This window comes from Euprymna scolopes, chromosome 19 (genome assembly GCF_053919585.1).
Source record: "Euprymna scolopes isolate OS-2025 chromosome 19, ASM5391958v1, whole genome shotgun sequence".
NCBI classification, from domain to species: Eukaryota; Metazoa; Mollusca; class Cephalopoda; order Sepiida; family Sepiolidae; genus Euprymna; species Euprymna scolopes.
The window spans coordinates 138,399,514-138,413,283 of record NC_136500.1 but is presented as its reverse complement, the minus strand read 5'-3'; the positions used below and the strand labels follow the sequence as shown (position 1 = coordinate 138,413,283).

Sequence of the window (13,770 nt, the reverse complement as noted above, 5' to 3'; positions counted from 1 at the left end):
GATCTATTTTTCTTAGCGAGCGAAGAGATTCAGCTGCATTTAACAATGGTTGCTATAGTGTATTTTTGCGCATGCGTGAGAATTTCAAGTTTCCTCCTTATTTTTCAATAGTTTGACAGTAGTCATGTGTCTTTCTGCCAAGAGCGACAGACGTCAGTGTTAGCCGTGATCGTCTAAAGGTTAGGACCCAACGTTGTGGCCGTGCTAACATAGGTTCGAATCCTGGTCACAGCATTGACATTTTGTACATATTTTATAGTCCAAAATCTGAAGAATTATTTGTTTTTATAACATTGTTTTTTGACGTCGTACTTGCTGATAGGTTACTCTTATAACAATTTTGATCAACTGAGATAAAGATTTCGTGGTTTCATTAACGCTGGTGGGTTACTGTTTAAAGAAAAAACCTTAACGCTCACCTCAAATATTCAGCGTCCAAGAAATATAGGCCACTGACAAACTGGAACGTCTGTGAGCATCCGATGTATTATTTGGAGCTGTCCCTTTTGAGAGAAGTTCCGTGTTCGAAGTGGTCTGTCTACATTGGGTATATAGTGTTTAAAACTTGTTACTACACGTAATCTTATTTAATTATGGAGTTAGCTAAAAAGCGATGGGTCACTGCACTTCTCCGTGTAAAGAGCAGTCGATTGATGCTTGAACTGTTGTCAGAGACCGTTCGTACACCGAGATGCATCGTCTCAAAAGAAAGAAGAAAGAAGAAGAAGAAAGAAGAAAGAAGAACAATTGGCCATTTTTGTACCCTTTTTTTTGCTCTCTTTTGACATTTTAACCGACGTTCTGACACTCGCTGGATTCGTAAGACGCTTCTCTGTAAGAATATGTGCTTTTTGAAACTTATAAGTTGATTTTAGTTGAGATTTGGATAGTTTTGTTTTGTAGGCGTATATAGGCGTATACGGGCCATCCCTATATAGAGAGTGCTACCGCCTCTCTGATATATATATATATCGTAATGGTGAGAAGACTTGACTATCATTTGGATGATCGGGTTTCGATCCGAGCTTGAGGCAGTTGCCTGTCTAGCCGCACTGATGAGCTGTAAAACAGCGAAATAGTCTGGATGACTATATATATATATATATATATATATATATATATATATATATATATATATATATATATATATATGATGGTAAAACTCGACTGAACGCACGGAAATAAATAACTATTTCACAAAAGTAAAGTTGAACTGATATATTGAAATCAAGAAAGTATATACAATATTTACATAAAGTCCATTCGTATAGTCATGGTGAAACCGTCCTTGCAAAAGGTGTCGGCTGGGTAGTCTTCGACTATTGATCTCATTGTATCTCGTTGGGTCATCTCGTCTTTACGGTACTAACCATATATGTATGGTTGAAACTCCACGTATGTTAATTAGGTGGATCCTATCACACACACGCACACATACATAAGAACAAGTAGTTAATAAAACATGTTAAAAACACTTTGAAAAAGAGTTAAATAACATATTTAATTTTAAAAAGGAAACACTAAATTAAATATTTTTTAAACTCTTTTTCAAGGTGTTTTTGACATGTTATATTAACTACTTGTTCTTCTTATAAGCTCTATCTCCTATTTGGTTTTATCGAGCTTGTTCATCTTGTTGAGATTACTTTATAAATATTAATTCTTTAATATTTATAATTTACTTTAGTTTTGCCATCTTGGATCATTTTGGTAAACTTAACTGTAAGTCTTATTTTATATATATAACAAAAATGTAAAAAAATATATCAATCATGAAGGATTTCTCCTCCACTAACCGCACCAAGAAAGTGAAGCGAAAAAAGTGAAGCGCGGCATCAGAACAGATACAATACTTTTATCCTGGCCCGAAGGCTAAGATTTACACATTCTAAAATGTTTTATATTTTTTGATTTGCGATTTGCACAAAATAGATGATATAGTATAAAAATTAAAAATCAAAAATAAAACGAATTTGAAAAGTTCAGGTTTTTATTGACTAGATAAAAAAAAAAATTACAGGGTTTCTTCAGTTGACTGGAAGACGAGGCAGCTCATCAAGAGTTTCTGAAAAATGAAGAAGAATACATGTAAAAACAAGAATCGATTCATTAGAAATTATCTACAAAATATAATCATCTTCTAATAATTATGTGATCTATATATAAATTGTCTCCCTTGAATATATATATATATATATATATACATATACATATATATATTATATATATATTTATATATATATATATGTATATATTTATTTCAATAAAAAAATAAGGTCTAATAATTATGTGATCTATTTAAATAATTGTCTCCCTTGAATATATATATATATATATATATATATATATATATATATATATATATATATTTCAATTAAAAAAATTACTTCTAATAATTATGTGATCTATATACAAATTGTCTCCCTTTTTCTTAGCACTATATAAAGTGTAATTATTAAGTACAAATCTAAATAAAATGTCTTTATTGCTCTATGTCTAATTGAGCGCTCCTGTTTAACTCTAGTTTAATCACTAAACAAACCAGAACAAATCTTTGTAGTTTGAACACATTAACGAACACACAGATTTTTATTATTTTTATAAAAACACACACACACATACATATATTATAATATTTCTTGTTTCTTCACACACACATACATATATATATATATACATATATATATATATATATATATACTTCAGAATAAAATTATCTAACAATCAACTGGTAAGGAAACCTATGATTATAAGTCTTATAAAATATTATTGACAGTAATATTCTTTAAGTACTATCCCATATAAATAAAAATTATTCGATATACAAGATAGAGCAAATAACCGTGATTTTCCATGTCTAACTGGCTTAAGCAAATAAGGTGTAAACCATTAGAACTATATGTTTTCTCCTCTGAAGAGATGGTAGACATCGAAATTCTATAGGATACGGATTTTATTTCAAATGTATTCTGTCTTACATAGAAAAATAAAAATCTTTCGATTTGAAATTTAAACATTTCACGTCAGAAATTTTTAAATTCATTGAATAACTAAAATGTTATATATATATATATATATATATATATATATATATATATATATATATATATATATATATATAATGGTTGCATAGTTTGGTTTCCTAGATGTAGATTCAGTGAGACCCGTGTGATTATTAAAAAGTGCTCTATGCAGGACAGAGCTGGTATATAGTCTGTTTATTGAACAAACATTATTGGTTACACATGTGCACACATGTTTCAGTGGACTCTTAATTTAGAGAGACTCACCTCATCATATCGAAAAAAAGAAAAAGCTACACTGAAACGAAAATCAAGTTTTATTCATTTTGTATACAAAATATGTAAACTGGGTGCGATTTAAACCCTGAAAAGAAGGGGAGAATGTGAAGTTTGTGAATGCGAGTAGTTTGATTAGGGAGAATTGGCGCGGCAAAAAAGGGAGATGATAGAATACAGGAAATATGATCCAACCTGCTGAAGTTATCGCTGCGGGAAGGTTTCGGCCATATCCTGGTTTGAAGACTAAGTGTTTACTCTAATTTTTTGGTCCCATTTTTATATTCTCATGGATGCCGTTTCTCTATTGCAGACTTTCTGTTTAGTTCTGTGTTCACATTGGCATATTCCTTAATAACACAGGGTGTTCCAATAAAGTGTATACACTCTTTAAATGGCCATAAAACCAACATATATTATAAAGAAAAAAAGTTTCATACATCAAAATACTGTGAACAAATATACGAACCCGGTTAATTATCGAAAGTGTTCAAATTATTGGCCATTGTGGTTCATGAACAGCTGAAAACGCTCACTGATTGGATCGAAAACGTTCCTAATCAGTTTAATTGGTATGTTGACACATCTTCTTTCAATGGTTACTTTCAACTCATTCATTGTAGCTCACTTTGGACCCTGTGTTTAACATGCCCCCCCCCCGCGACCCCAAAAAGAGAAAAATCCCGGGGGAGGGGGTCAATTTCGATAAGCCTGGACAATCATCTATACTTTCTCTTCGCTCTAACTATCTGTTTCGCAAGTGACTATCAAGATATACTCCTACGTCATGATGATAGTGGGGAAGTGCTCCATCCTGCAGAAGTGCTATTCTTTTTTTTATCCCAAACATCTCTTGGTAACGTGGTATAGCGTATTCGTGTATCAAGTTGAGATAATTTAAAGAGTGTATACATTTTATTGAGACACCTTTCATATATACATCTTCTTTAATGCAATAAAATGATAACGATTTTTACTTCTACAAAAAAAAAAAAATAAATAAATAAAACCACCATGACCGTGGTCGATTAACCGCTTCTCGCATTTTGCTCTTAAAATCATTCTACGAGTTCCACGATAAAATTATCGCCTAGAAAAGACGACATGATACTGTTTCCTTTTGATGAAAACAGGTTTTCCTTTTTTTTTTGTTGTTGCAGACCATCTACTAATTGGTTAGTTGTGTACAAATCCCAAAAACAGATATGAGCCTCCTCTCATGTCTGAAAGTGACACAATATTCAACGAGTAAGATCGGGGATGCGCCGCTGTACAACTCACCCTCTCTAAAATCCAATTTATGACAACAGGACCATTGCTAACACTCTCAAAATGCATCGCTGGATTGCTCCGAATAACGGACGTGTCCAGGGTGATGAAAAAAAAGATTACAGCCAGGATTATAGTCGGTGATGGGGTTTCGGTAATTGAGGCTGAAGGTGGCTACATTGGATATATATCAGATGTACTACATAATCAAGTTACCTGATTTGATCATTTCCAGTAAGTTTTAAAATAAAGCTCTAGTGTTGCTTGCTTTAGGGCGACAACTTTATCATTCTACCCTGTCCAAACTCTACTCACCGTAATAGACGAATTCGTCAGCACCAATGAGACCAAAATCAGCTCGTGTTGTATACGTGACGTTGCATTCCTCATCAGAAGACGAATATTCCATAGCTTTGCATTTGTGCTTGATGCATACCCGTCTGCATTCTGCTATATTCTTCACCAGTGCGTATTCATCCAGATGAACACATGTAAAGATCATGGCACCACGGATGACGATGTTCTTGGATCCTTCAAAAACATAATTTTGAAACGGCATCAGATAAAAACAACGGTCAAATATGCACAGCTATATTCAATAGCCTATGTATACCAAGTATCCATTTGAAAAGAATAAGGTATTTAAAATAATAAGTTTATCTCTCAGAACGAATGTAGACATATCTAAGGCAATAGCTGGAACCATGGAATAAGACATCCGGTCTGTAGTTGAATGACAATGCAAATAGATAGTAACATCTAATGTTGCTAAAGACGAAGCTCCTTTCTCTTAACAATTCTAAAAGATCTCTACCACCGATTTCTTTGACTAAAAGTCCTTACATAAGACTCCGCTTCTAGCAAATACAAAAAAAAATCTTCTCAACCACTGATAGCCATAACTAATAGTATGTTACCTGAGAGTTTTTGGATAGAAAAAAATACACTGAATACATAGCCACGGTTGCTACAAAAAAAGGTGATCTCTTCCTACCGTGCTGAACGAATTCTGTGAATGCACACGAATTGGGCTTCAAATAAATTAAAGTAATATATCTCTTATTATAAAAATGTGAAAATCTGTTTTTTTTTTCAAATAAATTAAATTTTTTTTTTCCAAAACTATCGGGGAGTGGGCACCCGGCTTTGAGTGGGAGTAAAATACGCTTAAATATTATATTTAAGCTTGTCCAGATTTTGAAAATATTATTATAGAGTCGTAATGTCAAAAGTAACGACGAAAGTACTTAGGTGCCAGAATCGAAACGGAAAATGTAGCATTCAGAGATGTTGCCGTTAGCAGTGCACTAACGTGACACGCACACAAACTGATTAAAAATTAAAAATTAAATCTAAACTAAAATGAATGGGCAAAGTGTTTTACAATTTTTACAATTTTGACTCATTTTTGACCCGTTAAAAAAAAATCCTATTAATTATAACAAATTTAAAATTATATCAATAGCAATTACAAATAATCAGAGTAAGCCCTCGTGCATAGTACGTGCCAAGAACGCACGCGTAAGTTAAATAGAAACCCACATACATATCCTAACTAAATTCGTCGACAAACCAATCATATACAATTGAACGTTCAACTTTGGTTAAGATTTAACGATACGAACTAACCATCAATTCTTTCTAAAGAAAAACTTTCACTTATGGATGTTGGCAATCTTCACCTGGTTTTTCCCATAAATGTTCGATGATTTTCTAGAAAGATTTCTAATGAGAAAGACATCGGTGAAACGAATGCCAATAATAGAATAACCTGTTTCATACAAAATGAATTACTGTTGATGCTTCGTTCCATAGAAACACTTTCGCTAATTGGCGTTGGAAACCTTGATTTGTTCTTTTTCTCTATATGTCTGGTGTTTTTCATTTGTTCGTTTCTGTATATGTCTGTTGTCATGCTAGAAACAATTTTTACTAAAAATATATCGATGAAACCTATACTAAAAGCACAATCATCTGGTTCATACGAAATAAATGATATAAAATGACTCCAAAACGGTTGACATAGCGTAAAAGCCAGCAACCATTTACAAAGTACCTTTAATAAGTTTCCAGACGTTTTGTATAAGCATTAAAAACTGCTGTGGACTCTTGGAAATTAAGTATGTTACTACTATGCATTTCTTATGAGATGACTGACCAATTGTTATGATTTCAAGCTGAAATGAACAGCTACAACAGGAGTTGGAATACACCCTATTAAAGCCTGATTGTCACAGCTGGTGAATTTCAAAAATTCAATCTCGACGTGAGGACACTTAGAAGAACGATATGCAATAAAATTATGTTTTAACAGTAGAAAAATTCCACACAAACTTCTGGAATGTTTCTGATTTCTTTTGTACCACCTTGTATGAATCAAGCGTAAGTGGCATAGGAGATTCAAGAAAGGCAGAGAGTCTGTGAGGGATGATGAGAGGTGTGAGAGGAGTAATGAAATCAGGACGCCAGAGTTGATTGGCCAAATAAAGAATTTCATGAATAAGGACGGTCTTGTTTCTTTACAGACAATAATTGCAGTTTAATGCCAGTGTAGAAACTGTACATACAATTATTCACAAGGAACTGAAGATTCAGAGGATTTGGGCGAATGCACCAGTCCACAAACTCATCTTTGTCACAGACTACTTGACCAAGATAGGTATCAAGACAGTTGATCATTCTCATTATAATCGGGACCTTGATCCCTGTGACTTTTGGTTAATCCATTAAGCTCATGGAAAACCTTAGAGACTGTCGTAATGAGACAACTGAGGAGATGAAAGAGGCTGTGACGAGGGTCATTGACATGCTGACACAAGAATACTTCGATGGAGCATAGCAGAAGTTGTTGGAACTGTAAAGCATTGCAGCTGGAGGAGGTTCCTTCTAAGGGGGTCTTATGTTTCTTGCGTCTACTATCAATAAACGTGTCCATGCGAAAAACGTCTGGAAACTTATTGAAGGCAACTCGTATGCTTGTAAAATTAAAAACAAAAAAAAAAGACAAGCAAAACATTACTTACGTATGAGCTGATAGTAATCTTTGTAAGGACACGAACTTGGCACTAATATCTCTTTCTCAGCATCAGTAGAGAATAATTCACATTTTTCTCGCAGCAAATCAAAATTAAACGATTTGCATCGTTCCGTGTTCAGACAGCGATTAGCACATGCTTTTGGGCTTTTGGTGCTCATAGTATCGATTGGCGTTCCTTCTTTATAGGCCACTGAGACGCGGATGAACATGTGTAAAACTATGGACAGAATTGGAAAAGACGATGCGTATTGAAATATATGAGATAAATGTCGTTGTAGAAATACATGAAGATGAAACTTAACTTGAAATGAAAATAATATAAACGCATATCACTGAGAATATCAGATAAATACGAACAAAAGCTATTTTTTAACCTGGTGTATTAACATTTGCAATTCATGAGGTTATTATGTCTTGTAAACTAAAATAGTATCATCACCAAAGAAATAAAAAATGCATCGTATCTCTCTCTCTCTCTCTCTCTCTCACTCTCTCTCTCTCTCTCTATATATATATATATGTTACATATATATATATGTGTGTGTGTGTGTGTGTTTGTTTTATTTTTAATAAAAAATAAAACAAACACACACACACACACACATATATATATATATATATAGAGAGAGAGAGAGAGAGAGAGACAGAGAGAGAGATACGATGCATTTTTTATTTCTTTGGTGATGATACTGAAGAGGCTATTAGATCGTAAATATGGTCCAACATCTGAAACATATGTAACCAAACATATAAAACGGTAATAAAAATAAATAAATAAATAAATAAAACACATATTTACTTTTCAATAGTATTGAGCATTCTCTTCAGGTTTTTACTAATTACCAGTTTTGCCAAATATATATATACATATATATATAACTTTATTCGATTGGCAACATTTTAGAATAATTATAAAAAAGTGAACCATATCGTAAATTCAATCAACTAAAAAATGGAAACCGGGGTGAGGAAAAGAAAAAAAAATATACACTTGTGCCCGATATTATTCATACCCCTCGGATCTTTGAGATTTCTATAAGAATATTGCTCAAACCAGAAGGTAGACAATATTAAAGGGATTTCAAACAATAAATCAAGCATAAGCATTTAATTTAAACTCAACAAATAAATAAATTATGCAAGTTTGAAACATTATACAAAGAAAAACAATAATGGCACTAGTTCAAAATTATTCATACCTCTCTTACTAATAGTCAATAGCATGCCCTTTATTCTTAATAACTGCCTGTAACCGTTTGGGATATTTATCAACAAGGTTTTTACAAGTATCAACACTGATTTTTGACCATTCTTCAATGCAGTAGTTCTCCAAATCCCTCAAATTTCTAGGTTTCCGCTTTTTAACCTCAGTTTTCAATATGTGCCAGAGGTTTTCGATAGGGTTCAGGTCGGGACTCTGGCTAGGCCATTCCAAAACATTAATTTGATTATCCTCAAACCATTTCTTGACTATTTTGGCAGTATGTTTTGGATCATTATCCTGTTGAAGGACCCAGTTTGGTCCTAAATGGAGCTTCTCCGCATCCTGTCTAATGTTTTTCTGGAGTATCTCCAAATATTGCTCCTTCTTCATGGTTCCATCTATCTTGACCAAACTACCTGGACCACTAGCCGAAAAGGAGCCCCAAAACATTAGGCTACCACCACCATGTTTCACCGTGGGTATGGTGTTCTTTGGGTTGTAAGCTTCTCCTTTCTTCCTTCAAACGTAAGAAGCATCCATATGGCCAAACAATTCAATTTTTGTTTCGTCAGTTCACAAAATACTTGAGAAAACGGACTCTGGAGAATTCACATGGGTCCTAGCAAACTTTAGACGTGCTGCAAGGTGTTTTCCGGTGTGCAATGGAGTCCTTCTTGGTCTTCTTCCTTTCAGACCATTTTCATGCAGAGTCCTTTGCAATGTTTGCCTTGATATTTTTATGCCAGAAGACTCCAGATTTTCTAAAATGTCCTTATTAGTGGTGGTTGGATTTGCATTAACACTTCTTACAATATTCCTGGTGGCTCTAGCAGACAGTTTCCTTTTCCTTCCTCTACCAATCAAGTTGTTTGTTGTGTGGTGGCTCTGGAATTTTTTGATGATGCTCTGTACTGTTGCTGTAGGGACCTCAAATTTCTTGGAAATTGACTTGTAACCTAAACCATCCTTATGTGAATTCACAATTTTAGTCCTAAGATCATTACTAAGCTCTTTTTTCTTCCTCATTCTAATAATTTTTATTCTTTTATTGGTTTTCAGTTGATATCATTTTAATTTCTGAAAAATGCAAAAAAACGAAATGAAATTAATCAAAGGTTGTATAAAAGCATTCAAAATAAGAATCAAACAGAAAACAAACAGTCAGAAACTCGATTAATACTGAAAAAATAAGGGGGTATGATTATTTTTGAACATTGCAGATTTTATAAATAGCTGTATATTTCTTTTATTACAAGTATCCCGAGATTTTAAAATGACGAAAATGATCAGAAGAGGTTTATTAAGAATATGTATCAATATGGACGTAAACAATAAATTCTTACAAAAGTTACACCTAATAAACTCAATTTTCAAGGGGGGTATGAATAATATCGGGCACAAGTGTATATATAATGGGGCAAGTTATATGTACAATTAAATAAAATAAATAAGTCGATTAAAAAACGATCGTTAAAATATACCCAAAGCGCTTTTCGTTCAGACAAACATTTTCAAGGGTCATAAGTCTGAAAATTATTATTTTTTAGAATATTTGGTAGTGATATGGAATACGAGCGGAGAGGAGGTTAAAAAAAAAAAAAAAAAACCTGACTACCCAAATATATATATATTTTTTAACCTCCTCTCCGCTCGTATTCCATATCACTACCAAATATTCTAAAAAATAATAATTTTCAGACTTATGACCCTTGAAAATGTTTGTCTGAACGAAAAGCGCTTTGGGTATATTTTAACGATCGTTTTTTAATCGACTTATTTATTTTATTTAATTGTACATATAACTTGCCCCATTATATATATATTTTTTTTTTCTTTTCCTCACCCCGGTTTCCATTTTTTAGTTGATTGAATTTACGATATGGTTCACTTTTTTATAATATATATATATATATATATATATATATATATATATATATATATATATATATTTCTATTTACCTATCTATCGATCTATCTATCTATCTATTCATCTATCTATCAATCAGTCTATCTATTATATTAAAGGAACTCCGTCTGTGTGTGAGTTTGTTCTCAAAAGACTCCGCAACGCTTGGGCCGATTTTTATGAAATTTCATCTAAATGTACTTTATGTATTTACCAGTGCTTTTAGAATGTCGTTGATAAGTATCGATAATCGATAATCGATAATCGAATACCGAAAACCCAGATAAAAGAATGAAAAGGCAATTATGAACAAAGTAAAAATTTTACACAACTTAACATCAAAAGTCCATTTGAGAAGTTTGAAAAGTGGAAAAATTGCAATTCATGAAGCTATTATCTCTTGTAAGCAAAAATAGTATCCTCACCAACGAAATAAAAAGTACATATTATCTATCTATCTATCTATCTATCTATCTATCTATCTATCTATCTATCTAATACTATCTAGAAAATCGGCGTTGCCCAGTCGTACAATCCGCTTAAACATAATATTTTAACTTATGCAGATTGCATATGTATTATTATAGAATCAATCTTCTTATATACTACGAGGATTACTTTGCTCGGTGAACTAATTTACAAAAAAATATACATAAATAAAAATAAATAAATCAATCAAATAAATAAATCAAAGAAATAACTAAAATAAATAAATCAAATAATAATGATAATGTCGTTCATCAAATTCCGTATGTGTTTGCTAATAATATCACGTCATCTGATATTTGGGCTTGACGAGGGACGCCCTAGAAAAGTCACTTCTGATTAATGTTTAGTTTTAAAATATGCAAACGAAGAAATGCATCGCAGCGATTTTAAATCATGCCTCTACTTTATCTGTAGTTTAACTCAATAATAAGAAAAAATATAAAATAAAATTGTTAGATACACCCCGGTTCGAACCGGGGATCATTCAATCTGTAGGCGAATGTTCTACTATTGTCAAGAATGCTGTTATTTTAAGAAGAAATGATTTGCTCAGATTTTATTATTCCTCTGTAAAAACGAATGCGAGATATGACGGCCCTCCTCCCCTACCAAAGCACCCTAGCGAGGATGGGCGGCGCTCGCACAATATAAAGCTAGGCATAACAAGACAATTATTTAAAAAACTTGTCAAACTGAGAAAATTTAAATCCAATTTTTTATTGTAAAATCAATCGCATATTAAGTGAAAATTCAATTTTTTAATTGCAAAATATTAATATTTTTGTAGATAAAAAGTTTGTTACATACCAGGACCCAGAAATTCGGGAGTAATGATTGGAGCTGTAATAAAAAGTTAATAATGATTAAATAATTAAATTATATACACTGTTTTAACAAAAGAACAAGACTTCAAAGAATGGGTTGATAGCAACAAATAGTGTATTTCATTGTAAGTTACAATTGTTTCAAGACCATTCGGGCAAATTCAAACATTATGGCGTTTGAAAATTTTCACAACATCCTTTTTTCCAACTTATTGAATAAAAACACTTTAACAATAAAACATTATGGAAACCATTTCTCATATAAGGAAAAGAAAACAAGTGAAACTATTTTATCTCTATTGCATCCTTGCAAAGTATTTTTTAAAGATTTATATATTTACCTATTTTCGTATCTCTATTGAAAAAATAATTTCGATCTAAATATCATACAATGTCACCACTAATTACCTATGTCGATTTAATATATTTTATTAATACTATTCATTGATTTCTTAAATTAAATTTCTTTATTTAATTTAAATTATTTTTTAATCCGAACTTATCAACTAAGTTAAATGATTGCGATTCTACGTCAGTTTCATATGAGTACTTTGCTTTGTTTATTTATAAAAATATCGGCTAACTTATTTATGTAATTTAAGAAAAGTTTTTGTTTAAATCTTATTCAATAATTGTTTCAAGACCATTCGGACAAATTCAAACATTATGTCGTTTGAAAATTTTCACAAGAACAGCCTTTTTTCAGACTTATTGAATAAAAAACACTTTTACAATAAAACATTATGGAAAAACATTTCCTTTATAAGGAAAAGAAAACAAGTGAAACTATTTTATCTCTATCGCATCCTTGCAAAGTATTTTTTAAAGATTTATATATTTACCTATTTCGTATCTCTATTAAAATAAAAAAATAAAAAATTTCAAACAAAATATCATACGATGTTACCACTAATTACTTATGCCCATTAATATGTTTTATCAATACTATTCATTGATTTCTTAAGTTATATTTCTTAATTTAATTTATTTTTAAAAAATATTTTATTTTTTTAATCCGGACTAATCAACTAAGTTAAATCATTACGATTCTATGTTAGTTTTGTATCAGGAATTTTGTTTTGTTTATTTACAATAATATCGGCTAACCTATTTATGTGATTTAAGAAAAGTTTTTATTCAATAAGGAAATAAAGTTTAACATTACTTTATACTTAGTTCATTCTCATTCTTCATTTAAAATTAAGGATCTCAATCTATTTTTTATTTTATTTTTTAATTTTGTTCGTTCTTTCCTATTTAGATTTACGATTATCGGATATTTTAGATGTAGAAAGAGAGATAATTCTGTAAGTTCGAAATTTTAAAGGTTTAGTTGAAATCGTAAATTACCAAAATCCTAATATGTATTCATAACGATGGAAGGGAAGTAACTAAAGCTGTTCGATGTTTCTAGTCTGGTAAATTCCTAATATGCATTTATGATTTATTTATTATTTATATATTAATTAAATAAATCCAACTAAAACTAGGCTAACCTATTAAAAATATAAGTTTGTACAGCATATCTAAACAATGATACTAATTTTATTACCATAGATTTAACCTACGTTTGATATCCGAATTTTGTAGCTTACAGTTTAAGTCATCTCTTTTTGGCTTCAAATTTATGGGCATATGAACGATTACTGAATTATATAAACTCAGTAAAATTCGGAATACTACAAATAAGACGATATATATATATATATATATATATATATATATATATATATATATATATA

At 31.4% G+C, this 13,770-nt stretch overlaps 1 protein-coding gene across 1 annotated transcript in view; it reads right to left on the bottom strand.

The window, feature by feature from the left end:
• Window positions 1-1,972: 1,972 nt before the first annotated feature.
• LOC145239994 (IgGFc-binding protein-like) overlaps window positions 1,973-13,770 on the bottom strand; it is a 266,786-nt gene continuing 254,988 nt past the window's right edge. Inside the window, exons 65-68 of the mRNA XM_080103577.1 lie at window positions 12,012-12,044; window positions 7,592-7,822; window positions 4,884-5,099; window positions 1,973-2,065 (exon numbers count right to left, since the gene is read on the bottom strand). Coding sequence (XP_079959703.1) covers window positions 2,028-2,065; window positions 4,884-5,099; window positions 7,592-7,822; window positions 12,012-12,044 — 518 coding nt within the window. The 3' untranslated portion in view covers window positions 1,973-2,027. The remainder of the gene's footprint in view (window positions 2,066-4,883; window positions 5,100-7,591; window positions 7,823-12,011; window positions 12,045-13,770) is intronic.